The 14255-nt window shown below is 41.5% G+C and overlaps 1 protein-coding gene across 2 annotated transcripts in view; it reads right to left on the bottom strand.

Moving 5' to 3' along the window:
• Nucleotides 1-14255, bottom strand: part of HMCN1 (hemicentin 1) — a 354179-nt gene that overhangs the window by 167962 nt on the left and 171962 nt on the right. For both annotated transcript variants that reach the window (XM_006267576.4, XM_019500190.2), the window contains exons 24-31: nucleotides 12528-12800; nucleotides 11768-11863; nucleotides 11066-11260; nucleotides 7557-7687; nucleotides 5989-6136; nucleotides 5385-5511; nucleotides 2705-2859; nucleotides 171-449 (exon numbers count right to left, since the gene is read on the bottom strand). In XM_006267576.4, coding sequence (XP_006267638.2) covers nucleotides 171-449; nucleotides 2705-2859; nucleotides 5385-5511; nucleotides 5989-6136; nucleotides 7557-7687; nucleotides 11066-11260; nucleotides 11768-11863; nucleotides 12528-12800 — 1404 coding nt within the window. The remainder of the gene's footprint in view (nucleotides 1-170; nucleotides 450-2704; nucleotides 2860-5384; nucleotides 5512-5988; nucleotides 6137-7556; nucleotides 7688-11065; nucleotides 11261-11767; nucleotides 11864-12527; nucleotides 12801-14255) is intronic.

Genomic DNA, 14255 nt, shown 5'->3' with positions numbered 1-14255 from the left:
AGGAAGTGACAGTGAGACCTTTTCTATGATGCCTTGCTAATATATGCCAAAACTTGCAGCAATCAACTATAAGAAGTTCTTGGGGGCCACTGCAAAACCCGTGTGAGAACACTTTTTGGATAAGCATGTTTCACAGGATGGTGAACAAGCATGTTAATTAAACTCCTTACCGTAGACATCTACTTCATATACTTTTTCAGAGGTTCCAGCAATGTTGGCCACGTGGCAGGTGTACTTTGCAGAATCTGAGACTTGAGCCTGAGGAATCTGAAGAAACTGACCCCTGTCCACATAAAGAGCTTGTGGGCTTGAAATAATGGGATGTCCATCTTTATACCAAGTAATGGCAGGGACAGGGATCCCCCTGGTTTCACATTCCAGCTTTATTAAGCTGTTCATCAGTGTTGATATTTCAGTGGTGGTATTTCCTCCTTTAATACTAGGTGGGACTATTTAAAAAAGCAAAACAAAACAGTGGCATTAAACCCTTAGTGTAGAAGTCTGTGTATCAGCATATTTGTGCACATTTACATGAGTTACACATTAACTTTTGGGAGAATCAGACTTTTGGCTAAGACCTTACCTGCCCCCATCCTCCCGAAACGTTCTTTGGTGCACTTATACATTGTCAGTGGAAGCAGCTATGGTATGTTGAAGGCTGTGACAGCAAAGGTCTAGCTGACGTCTTTGAGGTACATTCTATGCTGAGGAACATTGCAGAGCTCTCGTCCACGTGAGGAGTATCAGGGAGACATTTGATGATTTTCCCCCAAAAGGACTTGACTCTGCTCTTGATGGATAAGGATGGAGCAATCCCTATACTCCTTATTGTCCTGATACCACTTTGGAGAACAATGACATGGTTTTCAGATGTACTAAGTATCCAAGAACTCCTACTGATTTTGGTGGGAGTTCTGGATACTCAGCGCTTCTGAAAATAAAATCACTGACTTGTGAAACTAAATGTGAACTCAAACGTCTAGCTTTAGACTCCTATTTTTGGCACTCTTGACCCAAAGTTACTCTCTTTGTTCCCTGAGCAACAGCACTTAGATCTTTTCTAGCAAGCAAGCTTTTGTGTAAATTAGCCAATATAAAGAGTTCATAAATCTCTGTGAAAGTAATAAAAAAAAACACACTGCAATTGGCAAAAACTAAATTAACCGCTTATTACTGTTGGAAGTACAAGGCACATATGGCAGAAGCATTAACTCCTCTGCTGCCAAACATACATGATGCATCCTAACATTCATTCCACGGATTTCCATGGAAGATTACTTAAAAGCAACAGCTGAGAAATATAAAGGAAGGGGAAATACATTGTAAGACAAGAGATTCAAAAAAATAAGGCATGTATTCCAGGATACCATATTATGCCAGAGTGATCTCCTGGTTAATTAATTTACCAACCTATAACATGTGCAAAAACATACAGAAATGAAACAACACTGACATGCATATCCAACAGCAAGTGGATCTACACACAGAAAAACCAAGAATAGTTTTGATGTTTTGTCTTGAGAAACCACCAACTGCATTCAAAAGCAAAGAAAATGATCATCCAATGGGAAGTAAGTCTATGTCCTACATTCTTTTTCTGAGCATCTTTCTGTACAACCAGGTCCTACTCTGTAAAATTAACAAGCTATACTCCTCACCTCTCTAACTACTGGCTACTTTACTTTTTCATGTGAAATGACTTGACTATACTGTCTAGTCACATTTCCCAGCTTTGTCTTCCAGCTCTTCCAGCCTGTCCTGTACCCTTTCCATTCCACTGACACCATCCTGACTATGGTTATGAATGACACCTCTGAGCATTTTTGCCAAAATATCACTGTTCTTCTGTCTCTCCCATTTGCTACATTTAAGCTCTTATGACTATTCTTCTGGATGCAACATAGTTTTGCTCTGACTTGTATCTCTGCTCTCATTTTTCCCTATTACACTTCACACCAAGGCTTGACTGGGCCTTCACTCATGCTGCCCTTTTCTTGTCTACTGAGCACCATAAAGCACCATATTCTTCCATCCAAAAAACACCCCACTGTCTCTACCTAAACTTATCTCATTGAAGTGTTTGAATTGTTTTTGGTAGGCTTGTACCTATTACTCTAAAAGAGAAATGCTGTTCTTTTCTTATAAAACAATAAATAATCTTAGTGTGCTATAGACCTTATCAGAAATTTTAAAAGACTATTAACATAACTGTCCCCTCTTGTTCAGCCCCTCAGTTGGTAGTAATCAGTGTGGAAGTCAATGGTGATACGACCATTTACACCAACTGAGGTGGAAATATGTACATCTTAGGACAGTTTGGGTCTAATTATCATCTCAGAACAATTTTACACTGGTATAATGCTACTGGTTTGAATGGACTAACTCTTGACCTACACTGACATAAGATATAGTGGCAGCATGATTTTCTCTGCTGAAAACTCAAACTCGTTTTCCTGTCCTAAAAACAGAGGAAAAGATCCACAGAACAAAGTTAATGATAAAATGTTCCAGTCAGTATTAACTTTTTAAAAGATCTGGGAATTCCAGGTTTATGAAACCGCTCTAAAACTGACCTCCAAAGGTTACAAAGAAGAAAATATATGCATAGGGGACTTAGACCCAATTCTTCTATGCACATGCTCAATATCACACATATAAGTAGTCCCAAAAGGACCTTAAGGGCTCAGGCATTCTTTTAATGTACCATGGATAATCAGCTTGACCTCCTTGACTTGTTTGCCTGCTCTATTGGCCACACTGCACTGGTAGCGTCCTTTGTCAATTCTTCGGGCACTCCTTATGCGCAGAATTTGGCCTCTGTCCACAAGCTCAACGTTAGGATCTTCCAAAAACAGAGGCCTGAATAAAGAGAGATTATTTTATTTCATCAGATGAGGTCCTCCATATCCCCACCAGCATTTTGTTGAAATAGTAAAACGTAAGTTCAAATAATGACAAAGTATGCTTTAATTAAAATAAGTGCAGTAACTAATAGCTAATAGTAATATTTTGCTATTCAGAGTGGGATGACTCAAGTATCTCCTCAGGTTCTCAGGCAAGTTTTGCAGCCTATGCTGAGTTGCACACTGCCATAGTTACACTGCTCGTGGCTAGCTCAGGAACATTTACAACAGAGACACGCCCTTAGACCTCCCCCTTCCCAGTCCCTTCTACCAATTACTTGTAACACACACACAAAATGTACGAGCCATTCTGTCCTGCAAAGTATGTTCTAGTTTTCATGTTGCTAAGTATTATGTTTTAGTTTAAATATAATTCTGTTTTTTTCTCATATTTTGTTGTATATAATCATGTCTTCTATATGTGTTGTATTTAAGTATCCAGCCTGCTTTCCTCTGGCTTGGTGATTTGCTGTGTGATGAAACCAGAAAGTCATGGGGGGGGTGGAATCAAATCCCTAGCCTGATTGGCTAAACTAATTGGGGAGTGTTTTTGTTTTTTTTAATGAATTGGTTGCAAGAAAGGCTGGAGGCCTGGCAACCTATGACTGGATACATGGGGTGATGTCATATTAAGGTATACAGGAATCTCTCATCTCTTTGGGGCTACAGAGGCTGCTGCTGCAGAACTGGGGGACTGAGCTGCAGAGAACTGCTTCCTATGGGAAGCAGTTCTCCTCCTCCTCCTTTACTGGAAAAGCAAGTTGGTGCTACGTGAAGGGGAAATCCAAGGTAAAGTCTGTCTCAGAGTTTGAGAATCCGTTTCTTCCCCTTTTTCCTGGGTTTTGAGTGGGATAATATTGTGGGGTATTAATCCCTGGAGCACACTGACCAGGATAGGAGCCTGGCAGGCTTACTGGCAGTTTCTGGCAGATTTGGGCCAGGATTAAAGACCGGGCAAATTTTGTTGCTGCTGCAATTTCTTTTGTCTCAGCCTAGCTATATGGTTGAACTCCATCTGTATAATCACTGGCATGTTTTGGGCCAGGGTTGAGACCTAGCATATTCTGTTGCTTTTGTAGCTTTTAGCACCCAAGCAGTATGGCTGGGCACTAGCTATAGTTCATGCCCAGTGCAGGAGAGGCCTGGCCCTTCTTTGAGCTCTTTTGCAGTTTTCTGCCCCAGCAGAGCTGGCAATTGCAACTAGGAATTTTGTGCGGGACAGTACACTGCCTAAAGCCACAAGTCACCCCTTCAAAGCCACCATGTGGAAGTAGAAATCAGTGCTCTGCAACTTCCCAGAGAGCAATGAGGGGCCCCTGGCTTCACAGAAGGACCTACACTCTGTAGCTGGTTCCCGAATGCAACAAACCCAAGGTATAGCTCATTGAACTCTCCAGTGTGAGTCTCTCATCCAGCCTGTTTGCTGAGTCGGCAGGTATGAATTTCACCCCCTTCCTCCCAGCCCCCAGTTCCAGACTGCCTGGGCAAGGGGAAACCTTCCCAAAAAGGTTGCAACCTATAGACTATACCTTGTAGTTCATAGTGTTTCAAATTGTATATGGTGCTTTCCTTTGTTTTCTTTACCTTTGTGTACTGTAAAAATCTGTCCTTTGTGTATAACTGCTTGTGAGGAAGGGGCTTTGTGTATGCAGGACACCCCAGCCAAGTTCAGTGATACCAGACTTAGGGGCTTGAGCAACAGAAACATCTTACTGGGTACCTCAAAATCTGATCCTAGCCCTTACTGCCAACCAGCACTCAGCAGAAGAGTTACATACTAGATTATGTTGCTTCTTATAGTAATGATAAAAAGTCTCTGTTTAGTGGAAAAATGTCTCTGCAAAAGAATAATAAACAATTGCCATGTCAGGCTATCTAGGTTCATAGGCCAAGATCTACATTGTACTAAACTGTTAAGTACTAATTCTACTTTTCAGACTATTTCTAGTCCTATTTTTGTTTTGCAGCTAACATTCATACTGCCAAAATTCCTCTTCTTAGTATGCTTTCCTGGAAGAAGAGCTGAAGAACTGAGACATGCAGTCTAATGTTATAAAATCTCAAATCTGTATACACACAGCTGTACAGGACATGATCTGGAAAAATGTTTAACATGCACATGTACCAACAAAAAAAAAGGCTGTCATTCCAGGAAAAATGCCTGCTTGTTAACTTTGAGCAATGTTAAAATAATCTATGTAGAATGACCTCAAAGACGTGGCTGTGTTTGTCTTGGTTCACATGTTATCTGGCTTTACCCACTATAAATCTATTTTACTAGTGCCATATTACTTACAATCTGACTTTTCCCTGTGGATGGAAAGATGGCATATTTTACCCTATTGTATCAATATGCATCAATAGCATAATCCTTAACTGATGTGACATATTGCTGGCATATTGCTGGTATTAATATAATGCATCTGTCCCCTCTCTGTCCCACCAAAGCAGCATTGGCATAGACAAAAATTTAGTACTTACTTGCCATCTTTGAACCAGTGAATGTCAGGAAAAGGGGAGCCTTTAACTTTACATTCCAGGCTGATTTCACGGTTGAGAATGACTGAAACTTCGCTGGGTGTGTCAGCACCTTTTATGGTAGGTGGAACTTTGAAAGAGAAACAGTATAGTGAGATCTAGAGATGGGCATGAAAGACCTGCTAAAATTGAAAATGGCTCTAAACTAAACAGAACAAATGGATGACCCTATCATTCACTTGTAGCAAAGCTTCAGCCTGCTGTTCTTCCAAAATGTGTCATCCTTCCTTCACTTCTAGACTGGTTCTATTGACCTAAGTAGATAATCCAGGAGAACCTTTATAGCCTGTTTTCTTTGTTCCATTAACAAAGGATGTACAAGATATCAAAGAACAGAATACAGGAACAAAAAGCAGCACATTATCTAATGTACCAAGAGAATGACAGCATTCAAGTACTGCAAAGTTAGTGTGTGAAGACTGATGGTATCCTGCATTTAAAATGGAACAAGAAAGGAAGGATATTTTTTTAAAAGGCTTAAGTAAAAGAGCTTCTTAAATGTAATTTTTTCCCTCAGATTGCCAGTTTGGCACAGCACAGTACTAACCTAGCACATCTACATTAAACAGCTTCTCAGAACTCCCTGCTACATTAGTCGCTTTGCATGAATACTGTCCAGCATCATCAGTAGCAGCTTTAAGGAGCTTCAGTATCTTCCCATTCCGCAAAATCTGAAGAGTGCTGCTTTCCATAACCTTAAAAGAACCCAAGAGATCAGTATTATGTGGTCCAAGTTACATCAGCCAAATTCTGCAGCCAGAGTTTGAAAAGAACACGATCATTTTTCATAAAGAAAAATCCTTCTATTGAATTTCCCTTTCATTACAATACTAAAACCTGCAATGAACTCATGTAGTTCATTACCCATAGTTACAACAAAGGGTTGGATAACTGCATAGATGTTATAATTTCCAATTGGGGGAACTAAGGCAAGGCTAACCAAATCTCTTCCTTAAGCCGTTAGCCTCAGGACTCATACAGAGCTTTGTCCCCCTATGTACAACACCCCTTAGGTCTGGGATAGCCTGAGGTTTTCTCCCCATTTTATGTGTCAGTTGTCAGCTACTTTCATAAGCAAAATACTAGACTTGACAAGCCAATGTCTGACATTAAAAAAATTACTTTGATTTTATGTGCCCAGTTTGCTGCTACCTAAAGTGGACATAATATTCTTCCTCCTCTGTTAAGTGCTTTGAAATCTATGTGCATGATAAGGTTTTGGGGGAAGGTAAAGATAAGTTCTTGATGGAATCTTGATAAGGTCCTTTTCTGTCTCTGATTTTTGGAAGGTTAAGGCATGTTCTACAACGGTGATGCTCAAAACAAGGCCTATGGGCCAAATCCAGCCTACAGAGCCAAGTCATCCAGCCTGTGGGGCTTCCCATAGATTCAGAAATTTGGTAGTGGGGAACCAATTAATAGCACCAATACAATTAATGCTGCCAGTGCTCCCCCATCATTAAATTTTTGGATCTATGGAGAGCCTCACAGGTTGGATGAGATGGCCCCAAGTGTTGGATAAGGGCTAACATACAGGACTGGATCTGATGCGCTGGATTGGTTTGCAAATCAGATGCAGCCTGCAGACTTGCCATGTGCCGCATACCAAATGCAGCTCATGGACCAGCCACACCTAACTCATCCTGCCTGTGCACCAGAAAAGTTGAGCACCACTGGAATACAATACAAAGTTTTACTGGCAAATCTTGAAGTGACTTTAAAACCCTTTAAGATAGCAGAGCATCCAACAGATTTATTCCTTCTGTCCTAAGTGGACAAGGGTTTTGTTGCCCAACAGTGGGCAGATAATGCTCATACACATTTTTTGCTACCTCAGCTGGCTGGTGGTTTCTCAGACTGCTGGCTGACCAGATAAGAGTAGAAAAAGGTTAAGATAACTGGTTACCCATATATGATTGGCTTTGTGCATGGATAATTTTCTTATTGTTTAAATCTAAATACATGCATATTTTAATTGCATTTAAATTAACTCTTATATCAAGCGCTCATCAAAAAAGAAGATTTAGAAAGCTACAGTAAAATATCTTGGAAATTCCCAACTAGGGTTGTTAGAGTTAAATTAGCTGGAAATCAATTAACAGTACCTGTACTTACCTGGACATCATCTTTATACCAGGAGATGGTGGGAAAGGGGGTACCTGACACTTCACAGAAGAGACTTACAGGGTGATTAACAATGACAGATGTATTTGTCACCTTTTCTTGGTCTTGGATTTCAGGAGGAACTACAATAAATTATACAAAGTGATTATCTATGCAATCAAAAACACTATGGACTTAAATATTTGAAATAGCAAGGTGCCTGTTATTTTTCTCATTATTTCATCATTTTTTACATCAGGGAGTTATTGATACACATGTAATTACTCTATGCTACTGTCAAGTGTCTCAATGTTTGTTTTATGAAGTATGGTTTGGAAAAACAGTTCATGTCTCACTTCAATCTATTTTAGATTAAAAGAAAGAAAAAAGAAAAGAAATAGATCAGATATAAAGCTGGCAGTGAGGAAGTGGGATTAGCTAGATGTGGAGCTGCAGAAGGGGAGGAAAATTGGGACATGCTGAGCAAAAAAGGACTGGAACAAAAGGAGAGAAGAGAGAAAGAGATACTAGTAGGGGAGACAGACTCCAACAGCAAAGTATGGAGATAAAGGCTACGACTGACTGGGCAAGAAGAAAAGTTAGAGGGAATAGGGCAGAAGAGGGCACACTTTGGAGAAATAGAAAACCAAGACTCCTGAGTGTTATAATTTTCCTGCCATCACCAAGCATCTGTGAAACTCACTATTACAGTCTCTCCTTTGTCTATTGTTGGCTTACCTACAGCAGGGGTCGGAAGCCTTTTTCCAGGATGAACTAGACCTTGAGACCAGGCTGTTGCTGAGGACCACAAGTCTCCATCCTCACACCAGCCACCTGCCTTCACTCACACTTGCTGCAGATACCCTTCCCCTTTGCAGTGGGGAAATGCAGATGCAGCAGAGCAGCAGGCTCTGTAGCAAAGGGAAGGGTTGCAAAGAAGACTGGGAGCATAGTGCAGCCCCATGCTACCAATTCCCCTGTGCTAAATCAGACGTTCAGAGGATGGAAAAGATCTCTTTTCTCTTCTCCAGAGAAGCTGAAGATAAGCATGACAATGGACAGGGATGTGGGAACAAGCAGCGAGGGAGACAGTCAGGAGAGAGCGACCAGCAAGCAGATCTGGGGCTTGAGAGCTGGAAAGACGGGCAAGGAAACAACTGAGTATCTTATGGGGTGCTCTGGGCTATGTGTGCTGAACTGGGGACAGAGGGACTGCTTAATAGGCCTGTGAGAATAGGGAAGAATTTGATACAGATTCAGCCAATTTGGAGGACAGTGATTAGATTCAGAGATTCAGATCACTGTCCCGAATCAATTTGGCCGAATTGGCTTCAGAAGATTTGGCACTGATTCAAAGAGATTCAGTGATTCAGCCATAGACTATAATGAAGAATCACTGAAATACCTATAACTTTGTCATTTTTTTGGCAGATTTGGGTGAAAACAGCAGGGACGGTACCCCTTCTGAGGCCATGAAGCCTATTAGGTTTCAAGGAGATAGGTGCAGGGGTTTCTGGGAAACTGCAACTCAAGGTGCTGACAAGCAAAACTTGTGTAACTTTGCGTGTGTGTTAAGACACAGTGGGATGAAATCAGCAGGGATGGTAACCTGTAACAGGGGACCTTCCCAGTGCTCAGGCAAAAACAGCTCACAAAAGGGAAAGAAAGGTTGCAGACAGAGGCTTCTGTGCTGTTTCTACATCCCTCCCACAGAGCACTGTGATTGGAAGGGGACTCAGGAAAAGATCACAGTCACTGGCCAGCTACAGATGTCAGTCTTTCCCCCCCTGCTCCCCCTCCCTCTTCTCAGTTTCTGTTCCCCTGAAAGACTGCCTTCCAAATCTCCAAATCTCTGAATCTTTTTCCAAATCTTTTCCAAATCAATTTGGAGGGTTTTTTGGGTCTCACGATTCTATTCAGCTTCAGTGATTTGGCCTTTGAATCAGGCCGAATCTTCTCTGAACAGAATCAGTGACCAAAGCTTTGCACACCCCTACTGCTTAACACTTTGAAAGGAGCAGAGAACCTCTGGCTGCATGGATTTTACTCCAGTAAATGCCTCTATTGAAGGAGCTGTCTGCTTTGCAGCTTGAAACTTCAGGTTGCACTGTTCCCCCCACAGGAGATGAAGCCCATCTCTTGCAGGTAACTGGAATCTAGCTCCTTGTGTCAGGGCCATGGAACAACAAGAAAGGATGAGGGACTGAAAGGCCAGGCTCTCAGTGGGAGAAGCAGCCAGGTTTCCTTCCATGCTGTAAGCACTATGCCTGGGATGGCTTCAGGGGTACACTCAGAGACCAAACAAGGCCACGATGGTCCCAAGCAAGCACACTTCTGAGGAAACTCCATGACACATGAATCAAGAGATCCTCACTCTGCTAATGACCCAGGGAACTATCAATATGACACCATAAAATGAAATTTCTGTTTTTTCATAGAAGAAGATATGAAGAGAAAGTTAATGCTGACTGGCACAGAATTCATGGGCATTTTTACACATGCAAGCGCCTGGTGCTGCAACACTTGCAGTTGTATAAGCAACAAAATGCGGGTCCGCACTGAGAAAATGGCAGTGGCGCACTTTGGACTAAAACACCTCAGAGGTGCTTTAGTTCACAAGTGCACCGCCACCATTTTCTGCATGCTGACACACATTTTGCCACTTATACAACTGCACATGGTACAGTGCAGTTTGCCTCAGCTCATGTGTGGAGCAGACTCAATTAATCGATTAAATCGGTTAATTGAGTCTGCTCCAAAGCAGCGGACCTCCAGCACGTCGCGGGAAAAAAACCACGTGTATAAATGCCCCATGTGCATGGGGTTCTCTCATTGGAATTGAGTTAGATTAAGACAGATAGAAGTACACTGTAGAGAGCAGAGTTTAACATCTCCTGTTACAATCCATGGATTCCTTACAATTCTGTATGACATTGGAGGAAGAAGGGAAAGTGTCACAAAGCAGCAGTCAGCAACCTTTTAAGGTTGTGGGCCACAGTGGCCCAGTTTGGATAAGACAGATGAAAGGGTGGTTGCTAGAACCCAGCCATGAACACAGCTATTCCCAGCAGTGGCAGGGAAAGCATCCACTGCCCCCCTCCCCACCCCCAGCCTCATCACTGCAGTCCCATGTCCATAGGATAGGTCCACAAGCTGTAATTTGTTGACTCCTGTCATAGAGCAATTTCTTCCTGTTCTCATTCTCAGTTCTATGACATAAGATTCGCCTCATCAACTTAAATGAAGAGGAACATTTAATGTGTAAATTCTTCAGAGCAAAAATTTGCTTTTAGATTGCCAAGTACAAGCTTTTAGATTGATTACTTGAATAAAGTGAAGAGAAGCAAACAGAAGTAATTACGAAGCAGTTAAACACATACAGTATGTCCAAATATTTGTTCTCAGAATTCAATCACATATGCAAAACTACTAGTGCACATTTTGGGTGTGCAATATGCAACCACAAAAAGTGAGGCTACTCTTTTGAAAACTGCCCTTCCATAACTGTAGTTGTTATTTACCATGAACCTTCAGATTGTATTTTCTTTCAGTCCTTCCAGCTTCATTAACTGCCACACAAACATATTCCCCATTGTCATACGGTGTAACAAAAGCAATGATCAGCACTGTCCCATCCTCTGCAATTGAAATGCCTGGTTCATTGCCTGTCAGCTCTTTACCATTACGTAACCATTTGATAGCAGGCTTTGGGGTACCTAATGGCAGAGAAATACAAAACTTCGTAAGTCTTCTTGCTCTGAATGGGAAAGGAAGGATTAACGTTATTTTAAAATAGAGCATAAGGAAAAGGGCACAATTGGGAAAATATTTGGGGCTGGCAAATCACAAGACACTGAAATTCAATCTGACTGGTGCAACTGAAAGATATCATGAGTCAAATACACCTGGAGAATGAACTCCCTTTCACATCTGGATGTTTGCTAGGATGTGAGAAACCTTACTCTGGAAATGCTCTACAAAATTATAGTCCTAATTAGTACAATTCTCCACTAGAGATGAGCTTTTCACAAAGTTTTCACATATTATACATATTGAAAATAAAATTAGTGTGACTTTTTTAAATATCATGCTGAGACACAGGTTTAAAGACCTGCATGCATTGTACACTTCAACCACAATGGATGACATAAAGAAGCAATGAAACTGAGTGGCTAATAGAAAACTATGCTGTAATCAGCCAGAATGTCTATAATACTGCATACCTTTTGCTGGACAAGGGAATGCAATGCGTTGATTTGCTACTCTTTCTTGAAATGGGGTGTTGTAAGGAGGGTCAATATTATCTACAGTAGGAGGTTCTGGAAGGAAAGAGAATTAAAGTAAAAACAGTCTTGCCCACTGTCCTCAAATATGAAAGCATACCAGGGCAACTTACATAATTTTATTCTTTACCTTTCTACAGCTAAGAGCTAACAGTAGTCTTCCTTTAGTTCCATTTTTGGAGCAGTAAGCTCAGGTTTCTAATAGAACCTTTGTAAGTATGTGGTTTATTAGAGAGAGGAGGATGTTTTTACATAGGCTGATTTTGATCTGCTTGTAATATCAACTAGCTCAAACTACTTTTTGAGATTAAAAGAATGTAAATACCTTGTTCTAAAATTTTTGCAAACTTCTATACTTTTTGTGACTTTTGTCTACTCAACAAAACTACATCGTAAAAAAACATCTGAAGCATACCAAATTTTGGATATTATGTCATACAATAATGAAAGAAAAACATTTTTTTTAAATGTCCTTGTTTGAAAATCAGCTCCAGAGCTCTTGGAGTAAAACCACAGCAACAGAGAAATAAATAAAAGGGGGTCATTTTGTAGGTCATAAGTGTTGAGTTTCCATTGAATCACAGGCCACTTCTCTGAAAGTGCAGTAGGATATCCACCCCCACAAAACAAAAAAATCACATGTATTAAAATGAAGCTATACTCAATGACAGCCATTGGGCTCTAGCCACATTATAAATACCTTGAACTTGTATTGTTATCGACGATTCATCACTGCCAACTATGTTACTAGCAACACACTTGTAGATACCAGAGTCTGAAAGCTGGACTTTGCTGATGGTCAGCGTTCCATCAGGGCTGCTGATATACTGTCTTCCATCTATTAGCATGGTATTTCTGCCTTTAAACCAGGTGACTGTTGGGGGAGGGACCCCTTGGGCACTGCAGGGTATATCAATTCTGTGACCAACTTGTACTTTCATAACTCGAGGCGCACCTTGAATCTTTGGAGGAACTAAGCAAAGCAAATAAATCAATAATAATGTGAAGAAGATCTGAGAGATTACTCATGGAGGAAATATTTATCATCTCATTTATTATCTTTATCATTTTAGACACCATCTTTCCAAAAAGCACTGCAATTTAATTCCCTTAAGTGACAGCAACCAATCAACACTGGACACTCCTTACAGATAATAATTACAGTACTTCATCTTCCAAATCATTTAGGGCAGGAGTGTCAAAGACATGGCCAATGGAATCATGTCATCCAACCCACAGGGGTCTTTGAGAGTCCAGGAATTCAGGGGCAGGGCCCGCCACCAAATGCTGGGATACAAACTCATGCTGGGGACCTATTTCAGCAGTGGTAGGGCAAGTGATGATTTAGGAATTCTGCATCTGAAATCCTAAAGCATTATTTTCAAAGGGATACTATACTATCATTCTTCCAAGTATATTCAACAGAGCTCCTGGAAAGCGGGTGTTTGTGCTCAAAACATTTCGGTTTTAGGGTAAAGCTAATTAAAATGATCTCTTTGACATTTGTACTTCCTTCTTCTTAATCCCTGTTTTATATATGTTTCCAAACTCAGGTTCAGACAGGAAGATAAAATATGTCTGCATTTGAGTTTTCCGGTCCCAAGGAATGAGAACATGATGTAAATCCCACATAATTCCTTCGCCCCAATCTTCTTCTTTTTTAAGAATCACTGAGAACAAAAAGTGTCATAAGGAATGGCTAAAGTTATTGTAAACAACATTTTTTTACTTTGTTAATATACAGCTGTAAGTAGAGAAAGATATATATAGATAGTATGTGTGTGTATATGTATAAAGAAAAAGACTATCTTGTGTTACAATAATTAAGAACTGAATTCTTCTAGATTGAAATTTAGTCCTCCTTTCTGCTGTCTCATGTCCAGCAATCCAACTTTTCTGATCACCATGGAATCACAGATTTTCTACTTTAAACAACAAAAATGCAGGAAATGGCAGGTTTCCACTTGTAGGCTTGCAGAGTTCCGGCCTACAAGAGGCTGCTTGGAGCTGGGGGGAACCACGCAGCATGAAGAGCAGCTCCTGCAGCTCCATCCAGGTAAGTCTATGGGGGGAGAGCAGATTGAGGCCCCCATGGTGAGGGAGGGAAGGAGAGAGTGGGGCAGGGCTGGGGCTGGAGGCACTGCCCAGCTGGTGAGGTGTGTGGGGCCTGGGACCTGGGTGGGAACGCGCAGCCCCAGGGCCTGGCTGGGGAGCAGGATGGAGCCACAGGTGGCTGGCCTGGTGAGCAGTGAGGGCACCAGACCCCTGCCACTGCATGCACTCCCAAGGAGGAGGATATGGAGGGGCACATGCCCCCCCAGATGCGAGCTGCCTGCTACAGGGAAGATGCGGGCTGCCCACTGCAGGCTCAGGACTCCCTGCCCTGCTGACTTCACATACCATGTCCAGCCTGCTGGGCTGCAGAGGC

This window comes from Alligator mississippiensis, chromosome 5 (assembly GCF_030867095.1).
Source record: "Alligator mississippiensis isolate rAllMis1 chromosome 5, rAllMis1, whole genome shotgun sequence".
NCBI lineage: Eukaryota > Metazoa > Chordata > Crocodylia > Alligatoridae > Alligator > Alligator mississippiensis.
The sequence above is the reverse complement of the archived record's forward strand: the minus strand, read 5'-3'. Positions and strand labels throughout refer to the sequence as shown.